A 23,214-nucleotide genomic window follows, 5' to 3' on the forward strand; every position below is an offset into this window, starting at 1 on the left:
CCCTGCTCTAGTGCTTTGGAGAATAGATCAACCGCTTCTCCTCTGTGTCAGCCCCTCAAGTATTGGAAGGATGCTATCCTTTCACCCCTGGTTCTTCTCTTGTTTTATTAGTCTGGACCAGGGGTAGGCAACCTTGGCTCTTTTATGACTGGTGGACTTCAACTCCCAGAATTCCCGAGCCTGCCACACTGAGGGGAAAGGGAGGGTTTCCAAGCTGAGCCATGCTGGCTGAGGAATTCTGGGAATTGAAGTCCACAATCTTAAAACTGTCAAGGTTGAGGATCCCTGATATAGCGCAGGGGTAGGCAACCTTGACTCTTTTATGACTCGTGGACTTCAACTCCCAGAATTCCTAAGCCAGCCACGCTGAGGGGAAAGGGAGAGGTTTCCAAGCTGAGCTGTGTGGCTCAGGAATTCTGGGAGTTGAAGTCGACGAGTCATAAAAGAGCCAAGGTTGCCTACCCCTGGTATGGACATACCTACTTCCCTCAATCATTCATCGTATTGTTTAGCCTCCAGACCCCCTTATCATCTCTGTTGCTCTTCTCTGCCCTCTTTCCAGGAGGTGGCGCAGCAGTTAGAGTGCAGTAATGCAGGCCACTTTAGCTGACTGTGTTCAGCAGGTCAGCGGTTCAAATCTCACTGGCTCAAGGTTGACTCAGCCTTCCATCCTTCCGGGGTAGGTAAAATGAGGACCCAGATTGTTGGGGGCAAGGTAAATATATATATACATTGCTTACTGGTGTACACCGCTTAGAGAGTGCTTGCACTTAAAGCGGTATATAAGTCTCATAAAATAAATAAATAAAATAAAATAAATCTAGCATACCGGATTTTGTAGCACGTTACACCTGTTCATTGAGGTAATACTCGTGACCTGTTCAAATGCAGCCACTCTGTTTTTCACCTCATGCCAGTTTAAATGGATTAAACGATTTAACCAGTTCAGGGAGCTGCAGCTGACAAATCTGTGTGGAAAAATTGAAAGCTGGCACTTAAGCTGGGCTAAGAGCAGCTCCAGGGAGTTCTCGACTCACAATTGCAATTGAGCCAAAGAGTTCGGGTCATACAACTTTTGTGTTTGCTAAGCAAGGTGCCCACGCAATCCTGGCTCTCCCCATTGTGGCGGTTATTCGGAGCTCGTGGTGCCTCAGCGGGTGGGGAAGGCCCTGGGTTGCTGAACCAATGGTTGTAAGTTGAGGACTACCTCTATATTGGTCAGACACCCTGCCCCCCAGAATCAGTGCCTTCCCTCTCTTTCACTGTCATGGTCCACTGAAGGCTCCTGGCTCCATATATCCAAGCTTGGAAGAACTGGATAGAGGTTCCCAACCTTTTGGGAACCAGGGACCGGTTTAGTGGAGAGAGGTTTTTCCGCGGACCGGACGGTGCGTGGTTTTGTGTGCTGCCCTCATCCCGCGGATGGGGCTTTGCTTGTTTGCGTGGACCGGTTGCCGGCATGCCGTTGGCCGGTACCGGTCCACGGACCGGGGGTTGGGGACCCCTGGGATAGAGGACGTGTGGTTAAAAAAAATAAAAATAAAACAAAGGTTGAATAATTTCTTGCAGCTTTGCTTACTGGCTGCACTTTGCTCCGGGTTGGGGCTACGCCGCAGCTGAGCTACTTCAGTTGTAACGTAACATCCTGGATCCCATTTGTTTAGGCCAGGGGTCGGCAACCTCGGCTCTTTTATGACTCATGGACTTCAACTCCCAGAATTCCTGAGCCAGCCGTGCTGAGGGGAAAGGGAGAGGTTTCCAAGCTGAGCCATGCTGGCTCAGGAATTCTGGGAGTTGAAGTCCACGAGTCATGAGGGGGCCATAGTTTCCCCGTGCTGGCTGAGGAATTCTGGGAGTTGAAGTCCCGAGTCATGAGGGGGCCATAGTTCCCCCATGCTGGCTAAGGAATTCTGGGAGCTGAAGTCCATGAGTCAAGGGGTCTTCAAACTGGGCCCTTTTGACTTGTGGATTTCAACTCCCAGAATTCCTGAGCCAGGCATGCCTGGCTGAGGAATTCTGGGAATTGAAGTCCATAAATCATAAAGGGGCCATAGTTTCCCTATGCTGGCTCAGGAATTCTGGGAGTTGAAGTCCACGACTCATGAGGGGGCCATAGTTTCCCCATGCTGCCTCAGGAATTCTGGGAGTTGAAGCCCACGAGTCATGAGGGGGCCACCGTTCTCCCATGCTGGCTCAGGAATTCTGGGAGTTGAAGCCCATGAGTCATGAGGGGGCCATCGTTCCCCCCTGCTGGCTCGGGAATTCTGGGAGTTGAAGCCCACGAATCATGAGGGGGCCATCGTTCCCCCCTGCAGACTCAGGAATTCTGGGAGTTGAAGTCCATGAGTCATAAAAGAGCCGAGGTTGCCTACCCCTGGTTTAGGCCAAGAACCCCGCCCCCTGGCAAATATTAAATAACTACAGTACCCAACTCATTTCGTTGCGGGTTACCCAACGACCATAAAGGTAATTCTATTCTCTTAAGGTTAACACTCTTGATGGCCTCTCGTGATGGTCAACCAAAGCAAAGGGCATAGGCAAAGAAGGTGGAGGTGATTTATCCGAGATTTTAACGTGCTTTGTACGGAATTCTTCAAACCCACGTAGTCCGTGTTAATGTCTCATAAATCCACTGGTTACATATGAGTGACAGGGGTGGCTGGCTTTGCATCTTCCAGTTCAGCATCCACCCAGAAGGACTGGCGATGCCGACGCAGGACTTCGATGGCCTTGTATTCTAGTGGAGTCGGGATAACACCCAAGTCCTCCAAGCCAGGAAGATCCGGAACCCTCTTGTCCGTCACGTAGAACTTTAAACAGATAGGAAAAGGGAATTATATTCCACGTGCACTTACGCATTTTAACTCTGTCATCATTAAATAAGGCGATCGTATCGTGCCGATTAAGGCAGTGTTTCTCAACCTTGACCATTTTAAGGCATGTGGACCTCAACTCCCAGAATTCCACAGCCAGCATTGCTGGCTGTGGAATTCTGGGAGTTGAAGTCCACATGCCTTAAAATGGTCAAGGCTGAGAAACACGGGATTAAGGGGAAAGGGCCCTTTGCTGGAGACGTATCGTGCTTACAGTATTAAAAAGGTATGCGTGTGTGTGTGTGAATGCTCACAACTCACTAATCTGCCATTCAAAAAATTCCATGTTAATCAATTAGAAATTGGATCGTTTTTGTTCTTTTGGGGGGGGGGGTGAAGTAATATGCATGTTCTTACATTTGAAAAGAGTAGGATGAGAAGAAAGATGCTCCAGTTAATAAAAAGTAGAAATTGGATAAAAACGCATGCATTTGCCCTCCGGTGCTCAAATTGGGAGCATTAAGACTGGTGGACTTCAATTCCCAGAAATCCTCAGCCAGCCTTCTGCATGCATTAGGCCAATACAGGTGGTCCTCAACTTACAACAGTTCATTTAGTGACCGTTCGAAGTTGCAACGGCAATAAAAAAAGCAACTTAGGACCATTTTTTATTAGGGCAAGTTCCCTTATCTTGAGATTTTCAATTTTTTGTTTGTTTGTTCCTTGTTCCTTTTCTTAGAGGCATCCCTTACAGTATTTCAAACTGGCTGTGATTTATCACAATGCAAATCTAGGAACAGCCACACCCTGATAAGGAACATATCATAATAACCTTGTGTAAATGTTGTTAAAATCAACATTTCTATTCTGGCCTTTTAAAAAAATAAATAAATCTGCCTAGATGATTCTGTTCTGTATTTCAATACGACATACACGTTATTGTATTATCCGTTTGTTGCTAAAGGGAAAGCATACTATGAACAGGAACAAAAATGAAACCGAAAAAGTATAAATGTTTCGCAGTTCTGCACTCACCCGATCCACTTTATCTCTTGTGATCCAGGGCTCAAATGGATTCATCTCAAAAAATCTCGCAATGAAACTGCAATTTGAGGAAGCGCAAAAAACAAAATGAATTCAGCTGTTTAAATAATAATAATAATAATAATAATAATAATAATAATAATAATAATAATAATAATAAAGTTGGAAGGGACGTTGGAGGTCATCTAGTCCAACCCCCTGCTCAGGCAGGAAACCCTGTACCATTTCAGACAAATGGCCGTCCAGTCTCTTCTTAAAAGCCTCCAGTGTTGGAGCATTCACCGCTTCTGGAGGCAGGTAGTTCCACTGGTTAATTGTTCTAAATGTCAGGAAGTTTCTCCTTAGTTCCAGGTTGCCTCTCTCCTTGGTTAGTTTCCATCCGTTGCTTCTTGTCCTGCCTTCAGGGGCTTTGGAGAATAGCCTGACTCCCTCTTCTCTGTGGCAGCCCCTGAGATACTGGAAGGCTGCTATCGTGTCCCCCCTCATCCTTCTCTTCATTAAACTAGACATACCCAATTCCAGCAAGAGGAAGAGGCCATAGTTCCCCCATGCTGGTTCAGGAATTCTGGAAGTTGAAGTCCACAAGTCATAAAAGAGCCAAAATTGCCAACCCCTGGCCTAGATGGTGGAGAATCTCCACAGTCTTATAGTTGCCAAGAATTCCTGAGCCAGCATGGGGGAACTATGGCCCCTTCATGACTTGTGGACTTGAACTCTCAGAATTCCTGAGCCAGCCATGCTGAGGGGAAAGGGAGAGGTTTCCAAGCTGAGCCATGCTGGCTGAGGAATTCTGGGAGTTGAAGTCCACAAGTCTTAAAGGTGCTAAAGTTGAGGACCCCTGATATAAGGCAGGGGTGGGGAACTTTGGCTCTAAAAGACTCGTGGACTTCAACTCCCAGAATCCCTGAGCCAGCCATGCTGAGGGGAAAGGGAGAGTTGCCAAGCTGAGCCATGCTGGCTCAGGAATTCTGGGAATTGAAGTCCACGAGTCATAAAAGAGCCAAGGTTGCCTACCCCTGGTCTAGTTTAATGAAGAGAAGGACTAGAGGTGACAGGACAGCAGCCTTCCACTATTGAGGGGCTGCCACTGAAAAGTGGGGTCAAGCTATTCTCCAAAGCCCCCGAAGGCAGGACGAGAAGCAACGGATGGAAACGTATCATGGAGAGAAGCAAGCTGGAACTAAGGAGACATTTCCTGACAGTGAGAACAATTAACCCGTGGAACGGCTCGTCTCCAAAAATTGTGGGTGCTCCATCACTTGGGAGATTTTCAAGAGAAGACTAGAGAACTTCTTGTCCAAAATGGTAGAGCAGTGGTTCTCAACCTGTGGGTTGGGACCCCATTTGGGGTCGAATGACCATTTCAACGCAGTCCGCCATTTTCCCCCCCTTTTCCTTAGCTGTGCTACTCCCTTTTATTCTATTGGCTTTTGAAAGCCAATAGAATAGACTCTCTTGAATAGAGTCTAATGCTATTGGCTTTCAAAAGCCAATAGGAATTGTCCAGGCTGTCTCTGCCCTGCTGAGCCCGCCAAAAGCCCCAGTCTGCAAACGGTGCTGCACCAGTTGAGTAGTCCTCGACTTACGAGCGGTTGAGTAGTCCTCGACTTACGACCGGTTGGGGGGGGTCACGGCATTAAAAAGGTTGAGAACCACTGTGGTAGAGGGTCTCCTGCTTGACAAGGGGTTGGATTAAAAGACCTCCAAAGTCACCAGTGATTCAACATCCTTAAGGTTCAACCTACGAAGGAGCCCATCAGCAACCAAATAACAATCGGACTTACAGGAAGAGGGGGCGAGGCAGAGGGAACGTCAGGAAAGGTCTGTGCATGACCGAGTACACAAACTTGATCATGTCATACAAGAAGTACCTGTGAGGGCTGCAAAAGAGAAAAAAGAAAGAAAGAAAGAAAGAAAGAAAGAAAGAAAGAAAGAAAGAAAGAAAGAAAGAAAGAAAGAAAGAAAGAAAGAAAGAAAGAAAGAAAGAAAGAAAATTGAGTAGACGTGAGATGAGAAATATGCAACGTAACAATGAGATAAGAACTTTTGAGTACAGGTAGACTCAAAGCAACAGTTCATTTAGTCACCGTTCAAAGTTATAATGGCACAGAGACAAAGTGACTTAACGACCGCTTTTCACACTTACGACCGTTGCAGCATTCTCCCAGGGTCACGTGATCAAAATTCAGACGCTTAATATTGTGTCATTAAGTAGATGATTTAATAGGGCGGGAGACAGATAACTCTTAGGAACTAGAACAAGATCGTATTCAAATAGATAAAATACGTATTTTGGATATTGTAAGTTTGTTACGAAGTGAGATAAGGGAAATTTTGGTTGCCCAAAGTCTGAAAATTATAAATACCAAAGGTTAAATTGGAATATGGATAAGAAATTAAAAAGAGAGTAAAAATCAGTAACAAGATATGGTTTGTTTATGAAGACTGAATGCAATTAAGATGTGTATAAGCTAAAAATGTATTGATAAATGTAATAATGTTTTTTATTGAATTGGTGTAATTAGAAATGTATTAACCTGAATATGAGACAGTAAACGTTAAGGGAAAGAGAAGAGAGATTTGCACAAAGATTTTGTTATTGAACTCTATCATCTTTAGCATCTATCTATCTATCTATTTATCTATCTATTTATCTATCTATCTATCTATCTATCTATCTATCTATCTATCTATCTAATCTCTCTTTTATATCTATCTATCTCTTTTTCTATCTATCATCGATCTTTCTTTCTTTTTTATATCTATCTAATCTCTCTCTATATATATATATCTTTTTTATCTCTTTTTTATATCTATCTATCATCTATCTAATCTATCTCTATCTTTTTTCTATCTATCATCTATCTCTCTTTTTTATCTATGTATCTATCTATCATCTATCTAATCTATCTATATCTCTAGCTTTCTTTCTTTTTTCTATCATCTATCTATCTTTCTTTTTTATATCTATGTATCTATGTATCTATGTATCTATCTATCTATCTAATCTAATCTCCCTTTTATATCTATCTCTCTATCTCTCATCTATCTAATCTATCTATATCTTTCTTTTTTCTATCTATCATCTTTCTTTCTTTTTTATATCTATCTAATCTCTCTCTATATATATTTTTATCTCTTTTTTATCTATCATCTATCTAATCTATCATCTATCTCTCTTTTTTATCTATGTATCTATGTATGTATCTATCTATCATCTATCTAATCTATCTATATCTCTTTCTTTTTTCTATCTATCATCTATATCTCTATCTTTCTTTTTTTCTATCATCTATCTTTCTTTTTTGTATCTATGTATCTATCTATCTATCTATCTATCTATCTATCTATCTATCTATCTATCTATCTATCTATCTATCTATCTACTTTCTCTATCTTTCCCTCTGTCTATCCATCCATCCATCCATCCATTGGCAAACAAAAAATTGCCTTGTTCTATTTACAGTATCTATTTCTCTTGTGAGGAGGGCTGCCTTAGTCAGTCTTGAACCCCTGGCGATTGCCCAGCCATCTTTGATGGCAAGATTCCAGAAGTGGCTTGCAATGCATTGTCAGCTTCCTAGGGCTGAGAGAGACCGACTAGTGCAAAGTCACCCTGCTGGCTGTTTGCTCAAGGTGGGACTAGAATTCTCCGTCTCCCAATTTCTAGCCGGGTAACTTAATATTTGCCTGGCAGGAAAGTCTCTCAGTTCAGGGCAGGGGTGGGCAACCTTGGCCCTTTTATGACTCATGGACTTCAACTCCCAGAATTCCTGAGCCAGCCATGCTGAGGGGAAAGGGAGAGGTTTACAAGCTGAGCCATGCTGCCTCAGGAATTCTGGGAGTTGAAGTTCAGGAGTCAGAAAGCGGCCTAGGCCTAGGCTAGAGGTAGGCAACCTTGGCCCTTTTATGACTCGTGGACTTCAACTCCCAGAATTCCTGAGCCAGCCATGCTGAGGGGAAAGGGAGAGGTTTCCAAGCTGAGCCATGCTGGCTCAGGAATTCTGGGAGTTGAAGTCCACCAGTCATAAAAGAGGCAAGATTGCCTACCCCTGGTTCAGGGCAAGGGAAGGTAATTTTTCATGGAGTTATGAGGCGTACCAAAGCTTACCAGGATGATGAGATACAAAAGTCCCAGGTTTATGGAAACGGACCGCGAAGGAAGGACAAGTGTTGAAATTTAACTTTTATTGACAACAATGGGCAACATGCTGAGTTTATGGGAAATCTTGCAATGAGGTTTCTGGGTCAGAGGGAAACGTGGATGCTATCAGCTCCTACGAGCAAGGCGAGGTCCTGGCTGAAGATGGAAGAGTAAAGGCAAGAAAACTATTTTTATTGGCAACGGCATGGAAATGAACTGCCATTTCACTTCTTCTGGAAGGTTTTTTCCATGTCTGGGTGTGCCTTGCCTCAGGGTGATTCTACAGCAAGGATCTCACCGGATCCAGCTGCTTTCAAGGTCAGCCAGGTCTTTGCCTTCTGCTGAGGGTGGAGGAGAGACAGAGGGACAAAGATCGTCCATCCAGGTATTGAAAAGCTTAAAGAAGGGATTTCAGCTCTCATCCCCTCCATTCTGTGTTTGATGGTAGTCGTGGCTACCTCTGCCGTCCCCTCTTTGATGGACAGGTAAGAAGGCCAGTCTGGTCTCAGGATGGGGGACTCTTAGGGTGTATGACAAAAATGTAGAAGAGGGGTCCAATTCATTCAGCTTTATCTTATCTTTTTTTCCCTTTCCTTTATTTGTTGTTGTTGTTAGTTGCCAAGTCGTGTCCGACCCATCGTGACCCCATGGACAATGTTCCTCCAGGCCTTCCTGTCCTCTACCATCTTCTGGAGTCCATTTAAGCTCATGCCTACGGCTTCAGGGACTCCATCCAGCCACCTCATTCTCTGTCGTCCCCTTCTTCTATTGCCCTCCATCTTTCCCAGCATCAGGCCCTTCTCCAGTGAGTCCTTCCTTCTCATTAGGTGGCCAAAGGACTTGAGTTTCAACTTCAGGATCTGGCCTTCTAAGGAGCAGTCGGGGTTGATCTCTTCTAGGACTGACCGGTTGGATCGCCTTGCAGTCCAGGGGACTCGCAGGAGTCTTCTCCAGCACCAGAGCTCAAAGGCCTCACTTCTTTGGCGCTCAGCCTTTCTTATGGTCCAACTTTCACAGCCATACATTGCAACTGGGAAAACCATGGCCTTCACTATATGCACTTCTGTTGGCAGGGTGACATCTTTGCTTTTTAGTTCGCTGTCTAGATTTGCCATAGCTTTCCTCCCCAGGAGCAAGCGTCTTCTAATTTCTTGGCTGCAGTCCCCATCTGAGGTGATCTTGGAGCCCAGGAAGATAAAATCTGTCACTACTTCCATTTCTTCCCCATCAATTTGCCAGGAATTGATAGGGCCGGATGCCGTGATCTTGGTTTTCTTATTTTATCTGGCTGCAGCTAATCACCAAACGGAATCCAGGCGGTCCCCGGCTTATGAGCGCAACTGGGCCCAAAATTTCCGATGATAAGCAAGACAAGTGAGTTTTGCCCCATTCTACGACCTCGCTTGCCGCAGCGGCTAAGTTGGTATCGCTGCTGCCATTAAACTGGTATCACGGGTCGTTAAGCGAAGGCTTCTCCCTTGAATTTGCTCGTCAGAGGGTCGCAAAAAGAGATTACGTCACACACACACACACACACACACACACACACACACACGACACTGCAACCGTCATAAATACAAGCCAGTTGGCAAGTGGGTGAATTTTGGTCACATGAACCAAGGGAACGCTACAACGGTCGTTAAGTGTGAAAAATTGGCATTTTTTCTCTCCCGCAGTGCCAGTTATAACTTGAACTAAATGGATGATTTTAAGTCGAGGACTACTTGTAAAAGATTTTAATTCAAACTCTCTATCCAGCCACCTTATTCTGGACCCAGAAATTTGAAGCACGAAGCGGTGGTTTTGCAACCATGTGGGTAGTAAGACACTCAGCTTTTCCACAGGGGTTTTTCCATCAAAATCAGAAGAGAACAACGAAGGGTTTTAAATTGGAATATGGCACTGAACGGCGCGCTCTCCGCCGGCCGATGACAATGTATTGCCAACCCCTGTCAAGGCTTCTTATCTCACTGTCACCTGATGTTTGTTCCCGCTAAACAAACGGAGCAATCAAATCATAAAGCAGTGGATTTATTTACTTTAGCCTTGGCGATGTGCTGCTCCCGTCACTAGGAGCATTTCCCGATCCTCCAGTACGTAGACGAGTTTTAATCATTTAAAAATGGCGAGCAAACAAAATGAGAACAAAACCTTAACAAAAGGTTACTACTATCCCAACGGTGCTTTTTTTTTTTTTTTTTGGTTCCAAAAGGCAACTTCCTTGAGGGTTTTTTTCCCCCCTTGAAAACATTTCCCTTCTCATCAAGAAGCTTCTTCAGTTCGTGAAGAAGCAAACCAGTTTTTTGGGAGGGCGGCTACTACCTCGGGGTCCCTCCGATCCAGACAAAGAACAGGGGCAGAGCCAAGCTGATCGTGTAAGACTTTGAACCCAACAAGTCAAACTGAACTCTTTTTCTTTACGCGATCATTTCTGCGACCTTAAAAATGATTTTCTGGACATGCTTTGGAGCTGGAAGGGGGGGGGTGTTACTCACCCCTCATTTTAAACAATTTGGGCCTGGAATGGGGTAGAACTGGACCTGCGTTTTAAAGCTTTCTTCCCAGTATGAAAACTATGTAACATTTCAGGTTAACAGACAATTTATCAAGAAATCTGAATCTTTGTAATGCGGAATGTCAAAACACAACTAATAAAAGTCTTTCCCAGTGGCAATGTATGGCTGTGAGAGTTGGACCATAAGAAAGGCTGAGTGCCAAAGAATGGAGGCCTTTGAACTCTGGTGCTGGAGAAGATGCCTGCGAGTCCCCTGGACTGCAAGGCGATCCAACCGGTCAGTCCTGGAGGAGATCAACCCCGACTGCTCTTTAGAAGGCCAGATCCTGAAGTTGAAACTCAAGTACTTTGGCCACCTAATGAGAAGGAAGGACTCCCTGGAGAAGAGCCTGATGCTGGGAAAGATGGAGGGCAATAGAAGAAGAAGGGGACGACAGAGAATGAGGGGGCTGGATGGAGTCCCTGAAGCAGGAGGCGTGAGCTTAAATGGATTCCAGAAGATGGTAGAGGACAAGAAGGCCTGGAGGAACGTTGTCCATGGGGTCACGATGGGTCAGACACGACTTCGCAACTAGCAACAACAATAAACGTCTTGCCCTATCGCTGCACGCTGCCAGCAGACCAGGATGAGATTCTTACTGCGCCTATCTCCCCCATAATTAGCTTCCTACACTTAAAAAAACAATAATAATTCACTTGGTTTTATTTGAAAACAATAAAATAGTACTATTTCTGCCTTAAGGGTTTATGCAGTGTTTTTTTTTTTTTTTGCTTGATGCACAACCTCACAAAAATACAGTAGGGTGGTATAAAGGGGCTTACAGGTAGTCCTTGACTGAAAACGCTTCGCTTAGTGTCGTTCGAAGTTACAACAGCACTGGAAAAAAGTGGCATGACTTTTTTTCACACTTACGACGGTTGCAGCGTCCCCGTGGTCACGGGGTCAAAAATTCGGCCGCTTGGAAAGGGGTTCACCCCAAGTGGTCAACTGTGCTCTCGTGTTCTAAATGTGCATAGCATCTTAAACTAGAATGTATTTATGACAGGTAAATGTCTACGGAGATTCTTGGTCATCCAGGTCATCGTTATCCCAAAGGTGCTTTTTCCAGGATTTCCTTTGTTTTTCTTTGAAGACGTTTCGCTTCTCATCCCAGAAGCTTCTTCAGCTCTGACTGGATGGTGGGGGAATGAAAAGATTTATATTCCTTGCAGACAGCTGGTCATTTACCTTCTTTTGGAGTTGTTGAGGCCACTTGTAGGTTTACCTGTGTCTTCAGGGTCACCTGAGTGGTGCAAATGGGGGTGGAGCCTTCTTGGGACTGTTGAAAGGACCTGTTCTGTCCCAGCCTATGTGAGTCCTTGTTATGCTCACAAGGAGAAACCCCTCTTCCAAAAAATAGGCAGGAACCACAAGAAAAAAAACAATCCCTTTTATTCTCACAGACCTGAGTCCCTGTTCAAGGCAAACAAACACAGTCCACAGAAACTCGATTCCTCAACACGAATGGCTGCCTTCGGCCACCAGCACCTCCCACCCCTTCCCTTTTATAATTCAGCCAAGGCATGGCTTCCTAATGCCTTCTCCTTTGCCTTTGGAGCCGCCCCATTGCATTCCTCTGTCCTACTCACTTCTCTTGTCTGAGCATTTGTGCATCCGGGATTTGTCCCAGCTGTTCTTCATCACCGTCCAACTCAGACTCCCAGCACAGCTGTGTCTCAGTTTGAGCGTGAGTAGAGGGGCCAGGCTCTTCGTCTGACTTTAAGTCTTGGAGATCCTCAGAGTCTCCCTCTGACTCTGATTTCACTCCAGGCCCCTCCTGCTCATCCGATTCCTCAGACTCGGCTGCCGGATCCACTGGCTGGTGAGGAATCACAACAGGACCGCGTTCCAAGTTCAAAGAAGGCTCCACACACATTTGCATTACTCAGATGACCCTGAACACATAGGTAAGTCTCTAGGTAACACTAATGACTGTCTTAAAGAAGGCAAATGACCAGCTGTCTGCAAGGAGTATAAGTCCTTCCCTTCCCTACCATCCATTCAGAGCTGAAGAAGCTTTTTGGATGAGAAACGAAACGTCTTCAAAGAAAAAACAAGAAAGTCCAGTTGCCTCCTGAAATAGCATCTTTGGGATATTTATGACAGGTACCTGAGATGAACCATAACTGCTTGGGACAACATGTACACTGAAGCTCCTTTCCCAAATGAAATGGGGAAGCTTGCTGACATATCAATAAATCCAGAACTGATCTGTCCAGAATAGGAAACCCAATTTCTTGCACGATGTTTTTTGATGATTGGAGAAAACTCACCCTATAGCAAACAGCTGTACTTACCAAGTCCAGCCCAAAGAGGTGGACATAGGAAAGAAATTTTCTGTGCTATATTTTGAAGGGTATTTTTTTTTTAAAAAAAAGGAACACAAGAACATTAAAGACAGAACAAATGTTGTAGGTTTTACATGAGAGAAATAAAAAAAAACAGAAAACATACCCAACCAGTGCATATGTTTTTCCTTTAGAATCGGGGTCCTTGATAGCATTCGTTACTGCCCGAGCTACATCAACCACCTATCAAATATTCAACAGAAAAAAATATTGACATAATAATAATAATAATAATAGACATCTTGACTGTTTTCAAAGTGCCTATGGGTTAATTAAATTTTGTCAAGGTAATGTTTTAGAAGCTAACCAGCTGATATAATGTAAGATGTATAATGTAATGTTGGGAATGACTCCGCAGGGTCTATGTCCCTTGAAGAGCCAGCTGGGTTTGTGTCTCTTTAAGAGCAAGCAGGGTCTGTGTCTCTTTAAGAGTCTTGTATAAAAGGGAAGTCACCACAAATGTTCCTATTCTGTTCTGTTCTATTCTTTTAATTAGTACTTACGTAGACAGGCTGCTTCACAGTTTTCTTGCCAAAGCCAACGATGGGTACTCCGACAAACTGTCGCATCCCTACATCAAGAGAGGTAAGTCAACTAAAGATCCCTTATTCAAATTACTACTTTGCTTAGTTATTTTCCAATAGGTTTTAGAGCAGGGGTCCCCATCCCCCGGGCCGTAGACCGGCATCAGTCCGCAGCATGTCAGGAACCAGTCTGTGCAAACAATTGAAACCCCATCAGCGGGATGCAGGGAGCACACAAAATCACACAATCCGGTCCGTGGAAAAGCCTCTCTCCATGGAACCGGTCCCTGGTGCCCCAAAGTGGTCCCCTAACAATAGTTCCTGGAGTCACCAGAAATCACTAGGATTTGAAACCAAGATCTGAAAGGTTTATTACTGTATAGATTTAAACGAGAACCTTAATTTAAATGTGTGCAGGTTTTTTCACATCAATAATGTAACCACAGAATGAAAGAAAGCATCTGGTGCAGTTTTTACGACTGCATGAATATATATATATATTCTGTCCAATGTCTGTCTCTTTAGTAAAACAGTTTGTATGTTACAATAAATATACTTACCGGCGTAATAGTTTAAGAACCTGTCTTCTCTCCCGTATACATCAGAAGGCTTCATAATGATGGCATCTGGAAATTCTGCCCTGACAACTTTTTCTCCTTCTGCCTATGGGTCAAGTCATTGGAAGATTATTCAACTTCTCATACCGACGCAAGAGATACAATTTCAACAACCAGATCTGACAGAATATGTCCTCCTAGCCCAGGGGTCTTCAAACTTGGCCCTTTTATGACTGGTGGACTTCAACTCTCAGAATTCCTCAGCCAGCGTGCCTGGCTGAGGAATTCTGGGAGTTGAAGTCCATCAGTCATAAAAGGGCCCGTTCCCAATTCTATATTTGAGCGTTTCAATATTCTGGCCCAGATATGAAGCTGAACAGGTGTCAGCAACGAGGACAAGCTTTGAGTGAAAAGTGGCACCTGGTTTTGTTTAGCTAAAGTCTGGCAGCAATCCAAAAATTAAAATGATTAAAATGGAAATGATAAGGAGATGGATTTTTTTTTATCTCCAGGCGTGGACACGACTATAAGGATGTGCAGACATACTTTACCAAACTAATCAGATTAAGGCAATATAAACATTTCACAAATATAATTGAGATAATAATAATAATAATATTAATAATAATAATAATAGTAGTAGTAGTAGTAGTAGTAGTAAGCGCCTTGGGTGCAATCCCAAAACAACTGGAGCACCACTTGAACACCATCATCGGCATTGACAAATTTGCCATGAGTCAATTGCAAAAGGCGGCCTTACTAGGAACTGCTTTCATCCTGCGACGATACCTGTAATACCATCAAACATCCACGTCTGCCTATCCCAGGTCCTGGGTAAGGACTCGATAGGTAGACAAAAATGCCAAATCCAGTCTGAACATCTGGCTGACTGTGCGATGATCAATAATAAAAATAATAATAGAGTTGGAAGGGACCTTGGAGGTCTTCTAGTCCAACCCCTTGCTCAGGCAGGAGAGCCTAGACCAGGGGTCCTCAACCTTGGCAACTTTTAAGACTCGTGGACTTCAACTCCCAGAATTCCTGAGCCAGCATGGCTCAGCTTGGAAACCTCTCCCTTTCCCCTCAGCGTGGCTGGCTCAGGAATTCTGGGAGTTGAAGTCCACGAGTCATCAAAGAGCCAAGGTTCCCCACCCCTGCCCTATATCAGGGGTCCTCAACCTTGGCAACTTTTAAGACTCGTGGATTTCAACTCCCAGAATTCCTCAGCCAGCTTGGCTCAGCTTGGAAGCCTCTCCCTTTCCCCTCAGCGTGGCTGGCTCAGGAATTCTGGGAGTTGAAGTCCACGAGTCATCAAAGAGCCAAGGTTGCCTACCCCCTACCCTACACCATTTCAGACAAATGGCTGCCTAGTCTCTTCTTAAAAATTTCCAGAGTTGGAGCACCCACAACTTCTGGAGGCAAGGAGTTCCACTGGTTAATTGTTCTCCCTGTCAGGAAATTTCTCCTTAATTCCAGATGGAATCATCTCCATCCCTTGCTTCTTCGCCTGCCTTTTGGTGCTTTGGAGAAGAGCTTGACCCCCCCTCTCTTGTAACATAATTACAAAGCGGCAGGGTCTAAAAACAAAAGGGCTAACATCGCCGAAGGACTCACCTTAGTCCTGAGGTATTTTGAAGGACTTTGGCTGTCTGCGTTCAAGTGAGAAAAGTGAATCAATTTTTCCACTCCGGCCTGCTTTGAGAGGCGAGCAATCTCTCTAGGAAAGGAAACAAATACCTCTTCGAAGCTGAAGTTTCTGAAACGGGACCAAAACCAAGAATTAGGATCACTCGTGGTTCATGGAAAAAGTGTTGTTTTTTCCTCCCCACACGTCATAACCAGGAGAGTGTTGCACAGAACTTAACAAAACATTGATTTATGTATTATGGGTAGTCCTCAGCGTACAGCAGTTCATTTAGTGACCGTCTGAAGTTACAACGGCACCGAAAAGAGGGCCGTTTTTTACACTTACGACTGTTCGCATTTACATTTTGACGCTTGACAACCGGTTTGCATTTATGACGATGGCCGTGTCCTGGGGGTCACTTGATCCCCTTTTGCGACCTTCTGACAAGCAAAATCAACGGAGGAAACCGGATTCACTTAACAACCGGATTACTAACTTAACAACAGCAGCGATTCACTTAACAATCGTGGCAAGTTCTACATAGTATGTTTTAAATGCGTGTTATGTATGTGTACACTTTGAGAGGAAGCAACTAAATTTCATTTTTAATATGTGCCATTGTGCCCACTGGAAAAAAATGGCAATAAAAGTTATCTATCTATCTATCTATCTATCTATCTATCTATCTATCTATCTATCTATCTATCTATCTATCATCTGTCTAACTATCAACTAGCATCTCTCTCTCTCTCTATCATCTATCTTTCTATCTAATCTGTCTATCAACTATCATCTGTATCTCTAGTATCATCTATATCTATCATCATCTATCTCTATTATCTATCATCTATCTTTCTATCATCTTTCTGTCTATCTACTATCATTTATTTCTATTATCTATCTATATCATCTATCTATCACTATCATATGTATCTCTACTATTATCTATGTCTATCATCTATCTCTATTATCTATCTATCATCTTTCTATCATCTATCTAATATCATTTATCTCTATTATCTATCATCTGTCTATATTATCTACCTCATATCTATCTATCATGTCTATATTATCTATCTATCTATCATGTCTATCTATCTATCTCATATCTATCTATCTATCTCATCTATCTATCTCATCTCTATCTATCTATCTACCTCATCTGTCTGTCTGTCTGTCTGTCTGTCTGTCTGTCTGTCTGTCTATCTATCTATCTATCTATCTATCTATCTATCTATCTATCTATCATCTATCTAAGAAAGGTCGTAAAACGGGGAAAAATCACTTAAGAGATGTCTGGCTTAGCAACAGAGATTTCAGGCTCATTTGTGTCATAAATGGAGGACCACCTGCATTAGATTTATTTCTCTCCTTTATTTTGTCCAACTCATGGCAGGTCACATAAGCTCCTGCCCATTTTCCCCACAACAACCCTGTGAGGTGGCCTGAGCTGAAAGAGCCTACCACGAAGGTCTCTCTGGCACCATGACGGTCAATCCTCAATTTATTTCAGCCGGGGGGAAATTCACCTGGTTTCCCAGTCTCTTCCGACAAGGTTGATTACTACGTGGCTATTTTCAACAGCTCTCCAGGTAGAATCTTTGTCACGCGCGTCCCAGTCCTGGTGACCATAGAAACACAAAAGTAAATGAAATGATGTCCGCACACCTTTCACAAAGTGTGGCCAGTGGTTTCTAGTCCGTGTAATAGCAGTAACACTTATAGCAATAGCACTTAAGACTTATATACCGCTTCACAGTCCTCTCTAAGCGGGTTAGAGTCAGCCTGTTGCCCCTCCAAGAATCTGGGTCCTCATTTTACCAACCTCGGAAGGGCGGAAGGCTGAGTAACCTTGAGCTGGTCAGATCGAACTGCTGGCAGTGGGCAGAGTCAGCCTGCAATGCTGCATTCTAATCACTGAGCCGCCACAGACAGCAATAGCAATACCACTTAGACCAGTGGTTCTCAACCTTTTTAATGCCGCGACCCCCAACCGGTTGTAAGTCGAGGACTACTCAACTGGTGCAGCACCGTTTGCAGAATGGGACTTTTGGCGGGCTCAGCAGGGCACAGACAGCCTCGACAATTCCTATTGGCTTTTGAAAGCCAATAGAATTAGACTCTATTCAAGAGAGTCTATTCTATTGGCTTTCGAAAGCCAATAGAATAAAAGGGAGTAGCACAGCTAAGGAAAAGGGGGAAAAAATGGCGGACTGCGTTGTTTGGCGACCCCCGTGAAATGGTCATTCGACCCCAAATGGGGTCCTGACCCACAGGTTGAGAACCGCTGACTTAGACTTATATACCGCTTCAAAGCCCTCTCTACGCGGGTTAGAGTTAGCCTATATGGCCCCCCAACTAACCTCATTTTACTAACCGCAGAAGGATGGAAGGCTGAGTCAACCTTGATCCGGTCAGGATCGAACTGCTGGCAGTGGGCAGTGAGTTAGCCTGCAATGGCTGCCTTCTAAGCCCTGAGCCACCAGGGCTCTTAACACTTTTGTCTAACAAGAGATCATACAGGTAGTCCTCAATTTACAATAGTTTATTTAGTGACCATTCAAAGTCACAATATCACTGCGGTCACGTTATCCAAATCTGGATGCTGGGCAACTGCCAGACTCTCTTACCAACCTTGTGGCTAACTTAACGACGACAGCGATTTGGTTAACTGCAGTAAGAAAGGTCATAAAACGGGGGCAAAACTCGCTGAACAAATGTCTCCCTTAGCAACAGAAATGTTGGGCTTCATTGTGGTCGTAAGTTGAGGACTAACTGCAGGACCCTCTTCCTGGCACGAACCAAGTTGTTAAGATTAAGAATTACAGGAAATGGACAGTATTTAATATTTATTTGTTATGTATATGCAGGGATGTGGGCCTATACATATGTTGTGCATAGTATGTTTAGGTGTGTGTCACGTATGTGTTTCACTTTGAGAGCGGGCAACTAAATTTCATTTTTGATGTGCGCCGTTGTGCCCACAGTAAAAAAAATGACAATAAAGTTATCTTATCTTCTCTCATCTATCTCATCTCATCTTTTCTTATCTATCTTATCTTTTCACTTGTTGTTTTGCTTGCGTAAAGATTTGAGGCAAACTCACACCCTACCATAAAAATAAGCTGTCCTAGGTCCCCCATGGGCCGAAGGTACAGGAGATCGTACTCGTCACAGCGGTATGGGATGATGACTTGGGAACCGACACGACCTAGAAGAAGAAAAAAGTTTCTTTGGAACGGGTCAATTACAGGATATTAAACGTTAGCATTGAGCCATGCACAGTTTTTACATGTCAGATTGCAAAAGGGGTGCTCATCCAGGCATTACGTTCCTCTGGGTTTCCAGAAGCCCTGTGCCCCGTGGTGTAGAGACCGTTTGAGCTACAGCAGTGGTTCTCAACCTTTTTAATGCTGCGACCCCCAACCGGTCGTAAGTCAAGGACTACTCAACCGGTCGTAAGTCGAGGACTACTCAACTGGTGCTGCAGCACCGTTTGCAGAATGGGACTTTTGGCGGGCTCAGCAGGGCAGAGACAGCCTGGACAATTCCTATTGGCTTTTGAAAGCCAATCGAATTAGACTCTATTCAAGAGAGTCTATTCTATTGGCTTTCAAAAGCCAATAGAATAAAAGGGAGTAGCACAGCTAAGGAAAAGGGGGGAAAAACGGCGGACTGCGTTGTTTGGCGACCCCCGTGAAATGGTCGTTCGACCCCAAATGGAGTCCCGACCCACAGGCTGAGAACCACTGAGCTATAGGGAAGGCGCCAGGCTAGGAAGTGGGAGAGCGTTGAGTTCTAGTCCCACCTTAGCCACGAAAGCCAGCTGGGTGACCTAGAGCCAGTCGTACACTCTCAGGATTGTCGTTTGTGGGGGGGAAATGAGGAGGGAGGAGTATTGGGTATGTTCGCGGCCTTATTTGTAAAAATAACAAGCAATAGCACCGAGCAGTTAGACTTATATATCCCTTCACAGTGCTTTACGGTCCTCTTTAAGCAGTGGCCTCAACGACTCTCTAAAAGGATGCAAAGGACCGGCTGTCTGCAAGGAATATACATCCTTCCCTTCCCCACCATCCAGTCAGAGCGGAAGAAGCTTCTGGGATGAGAAGCGAAATGTCTTCCAACAACAAACAAGGAAGTCCAGTTGCCTCATGAAAAAAGCATCTTTGGGACAAACGTCACTGAACGTGGAAAAAAGAAAGGGACATCCCTTGCCTTTAATCAAATGTTCTTAACATCTGGCATCTTGAAACAACACTGGCCGGTTGTAACTTGCTCTGGGCAGTCCTGCCCAGCCTAACCAGCCCGAGAAAATATAATTAGAAAGATCCTCTATCTTTTTTTATTTATATCTTTTTTATTTTATTCAGAGCAAAGTTAAAATACAAAACTCAAAAAAAAAAATTCAAGAAGTCATAAAAGGAAAAACAAAACACAAAACACAAAGCATTCAGAACATTAAAAATGGTGTAACAAACAACAACAACAATCCAGATAAACATACACAATCCTTGAGCTACACTTGGGGAATTTATTCAAAATTTGCAGTATTATCCATAATCTATTTTATTGTAACAAGAATATGTAGGGATCAAAGGTATCTTTTTGTTCAGATCCACGAAAAAAGCAAGAGAGTTTAAAAAAAACTTAAGTTGATAGGTATATTAACATTTTTTCTAAAATGCTTTGCTAATTTAGGACAGCCCCCTTTGAAAGTAGCTTTGTTCTTTTTTAAATGTCCTGGATACTAAATTCTATGAACTTGATATTTTTGTTACTTAGGAATGTATATATAATTTCATGAAAATCCCTTCTGATGGCTCACTTAAAAAGAAATTTTATGATACTGCTAGAGGATAAATTGGTCACCACGATGTAAAAAAGATGCTGAGACTCTAGAAAGAGTACAGAGAAGAGCAACAAAGATGATTAGAGGACTGGAGGCTAAAACATACAAGGAACGGTTGCTGGAATTGGGGATGTCTAGTTTAATGAAGAGAAGGACAAGGGGGGACAGGATAGCAGTCTTCCAGTATCTCAGGGGCTGCCCCAAAGAAGAGGGAGTCAAGCTATTCTCCAAAGCATCTGAAGGCAGGACAAGAAGCAACGGATGGAAACTCATCAAGGAGAGAAGCAACCTAGAACTAAGGAGAAACTTCCTGACAGTTAGAACAATTAGCCAGTGGAACAACCTGCCTCCAGAAGCTGTGAATGCTCCAACACTGGAAGTTTTAAAGCAAAGATTGGATAACCATTTGTCTGAAATGGTATAGGGTTTCCTGCCTGAGAAGAGGGTTGGACTAGATGACCTCCAAGACCCCTTCCAACTTTATTATTATTGTAGCATTTACCTTCGATTGAATGGCATATTGCATATGTAAGTCGGACAAGCAATACATTAATAAACAACAACATTCATTTATTAAATGAAGTTTATTCTTGTCATATATTACCTAGGTGGTTAACAATGTATCGGCCCAGAAATCCCGTGGCCCCAAAGACTGTGGCAACAATACCACTGACAGAGGAACGTCCACTGCGCCCATGAGGCATCGCCGAATAGTGAATTGAGCGATCTTGTTGAAGAAGCGACAACGCCCCTGCAGGAATGCCATAGCCTAAAACACAAAGACATTGAGCACAGCTATGAATATTTACTCCTCTCCAAGATTTAAAACTGAACGCAAAATTTCCGTTGCCCAGTGAGACGGGAGTTGGGTTTTGCCCCCTTTTACGACCTTCCTTACCAGTTCTTAAGCAAATCACTGCAGCTGTTAAGTTAGTAACACAGTTGTGAAGAGACACTGGCTTCCCCGTTGATTATGTTTGCCTGGCTGAGGAATTCTGGAGTGGAAGTCCACAAGTCATCAAAGGGCCAAGTTTGAAGACCCCTAAACTACGATAATAAAATGCAATTTATTCAGCCATTTCTTGCCCGTTGACTGCTGCTCCTGTGGCTATAGAAGGAGATTCACACAAAACAGTTACTTCAGGCAGGAAATTGCATTTTTTCCTTGAATCTGCTATGGGTTATAGGTAGTCCTCAACATACAACAGCTCATTTAGTGACCGTTTGAAGTTACAATGGCAGCAAAAAAAAAACTCACCACCCTCATTGCATCCCCCACGGTCACGTGATCAAAATTCAGATGTTTGGCAACTGGCTCATATTTATGATGGTCGCAGCGGGTCCCCCGCCCGGGGTCACGTGATCCTCTTTTGCGACCTTCCGACAAGCAAAGTCAATGGGGGAAGCCAGATTCACTTTAACAGCCGCATGACTAACTGAACGACTGCAGATTCACTTAACAACTGCGGCAAGGAAGGTCACAAAGCGAGGCAGGATCCCCTTAACAACGGTCTGATTTCACCATGGACGTTTGGGGCTGAATTCTTTTGGTTGTTAAGTACAGGTGGTCCTCGACTTACCACAGTTCGCTTAGTGACTGTTCGAAGTTACAACGGCACTGAAAAAAGGGACTTACGGCCGTTTTCCCCACACGTAGGACCGTTGCAACCTCCCTGATCAAAATGCAGACGCTGGGCAACTGACTCATACTTAAGACGGTCGTGGCGTCCCTGGGAGTCCCGTGATTCCCTTTTGCGACCTTCTGACAAGCAAAGTCAATGGGAGGGGAAGCCAGATTCGCTTAACGACCGTGTTCCTTAATGAACGACTGCAGTGATTCACTGAACAACGATGGCAAGAAAGGTCGTAAAATGGAGCAGCATTCCCTTAAGCGTCTCACTTAACAACGGAAATGTGGAGGGGGGGAAATTCAACTGTGGTCGTAAGTCGAGGACTAGCTGTTCCTGGCCCCGCGGAGGCTTTCCTGCCCGACAGGGAAGGCGAAGGGGCGGCTTCCGAGCGCCTTCCTCCCGAGGAGGCCATGCTCGGCTCTGCGAGCCCACGGAGAGCCGCTTTCTCGCGTGAAAAATAATCCCCCCCCCTCTCGGCGTCCTCCCGGTGACCTTCCCAGCCAGCGTCGCCGGGCCTGCGGCGAAGCCCCGCCGCTCCCTTGGCCGGGCTGAGCTCCAGGAGGGGCGGCCGGACTCCCCTCGGACGCCGCCCCGGCCCGGACTTACGCTTCCCGGGGGCGGAAAGCGCCGCGCGAGGACGGACGCGCACGAAAGCCGCCATCTTGCCCGGCCTTGGTGGCGAGCTCCGCCCCCCGCGCTACGGCGGCCTCCGAAGACCAAACGGCGGGCGGCGACGTCCCTCCGCAGAGCGCGCTCGGTGGTGGGCGGGGCCTAGGAGTTCAAGGGATGTGACTGACATCTCAGTTCCCCCCTAAAATAGGATAGGATAGGATAGGATTGAATAGAAAATTGAATGAAATAGGAATAAGAATACGAATAGGAATAGGGATAGGATAGGATAGGATAGGATAGGATAGGATAGGATAGAAAATATAGAATAAAATAGAAAATATAGAATAGAATAGAAATAGAATGGAATAGAGAATAGAATAGAAAATATAGAATAGAATAGAAATAGAAATAAAATAGAAATAGGAATAGAATAGAATAGAATAGAATAGAATAGAATAGAATAGAATAGAATAGAATAGAATAGAATAGAATAGAATAGAATAGAAT

At 44.3% G+C, this 23,214-nt stretch overlaps 2 protein-coding genes across 3 annotated transcripts in view; both read right to left on the reverse strand.

Annotated features, from left to right (window-relative positions):
* GALNT8 (polypeptide N-acetylgalactosaminyltransferase 8) overlaps positions 1-1,738 on the reverse strand; it is a 33,493-nt gene extending 31,755 nt beyond the window's left edge. The window contains exon 1 of the mRNA XM_039363824.1: positions 830-1,738. The gene's annotated coding sequence lies outside the window, so the exon portion shown is untranslated. The remainder of the gene's footprint in view (positions 1-829) is intronic.
* A 702-nt stretch (positions 1,739-2,440) lies between these two features.
* NDUFA9 (NADH:ubiquinone oxidoreductase subunit A9) lies at positions 2,441-22,854 on the reverse strand. 2 transcript variants are annotated; one of them, XM_039363820.1, is made up of 11 exons: positions 22,702-22,853; positions 21,069-21,233; positions 18,726-18,823; positions 17,142-17,233; positions 15,600-15,741; positions 13,989-14,091; positions 13,408-13,475; positions 13,011-13,087; positions 5,642-5,737; positions 3,849-3,915; positions 2,441-2,810 (listed from the first exon to the last, which is right to left on the reverse strand). In XM_039363820.1, the coding sequence occupies exons 1-11, from the start codon at positions 22,754-22,756 to the stop codon at positions 2,637-2,639; spliced, it is 1,137 nt and encodes a 378-aa protein (XP_039219754.1). In that variant the 5' UTR covers positions 22,757-22,853; the 3' UTR covers positions 2,441-2,636. The 2 variants fall into 2 exon arrangements, with proteins under 2 accessions (XP_039219754.1, XP_039219755.1); XM_039363821.1 differs by lacking the exon at positions 5,642-5,737 and having other exon boundaries at positions 22,702-22,854.
* Positions 22,855-23,214: the final 360 nt, after the last annotated feature.

The sequence above is a fragment of the Crotalus tigris genome, unplaced genomic scaffold (assembly GCF_016545835.1).
Source record: "Crotalus tigris isolate CLP2741 ecotype Arizona unplaced genomic scaffold, ASM1654583v1 scf7180000019599.1365583, whole genome shotgun sequence".
Classification (NCBI taxonomy): Eukaryota; Metazoa; Chordata; class Lepidosauria; order Squamata; family Viperidae; genus Crotalus; species Crotalus tigris.

Coding starts and splice junctions, on each gene's coding strand:
- NDUFA9 (XM_039363820.1), bottom strand. CDS start 22,756: ATGGCGGCTTTCGTGCGCGTCCGTCCTCGCGCGGCGCTTTCCGCCCCC. Junction 14,092..15,599: donor CAAAATACCTCAGGACTAAG/GTGAGTCCTTCG, acceptor CTTGACCCATAG/GCAGAAGGAGAAAAAGTTGT. Junction 5,738..13,010: donor AAAACATATGCACTGGTTGG/GTATGTTTTCTG, acceptor TCTCTTTTGCAG/CCCTCACAGGTACTTCTTGT.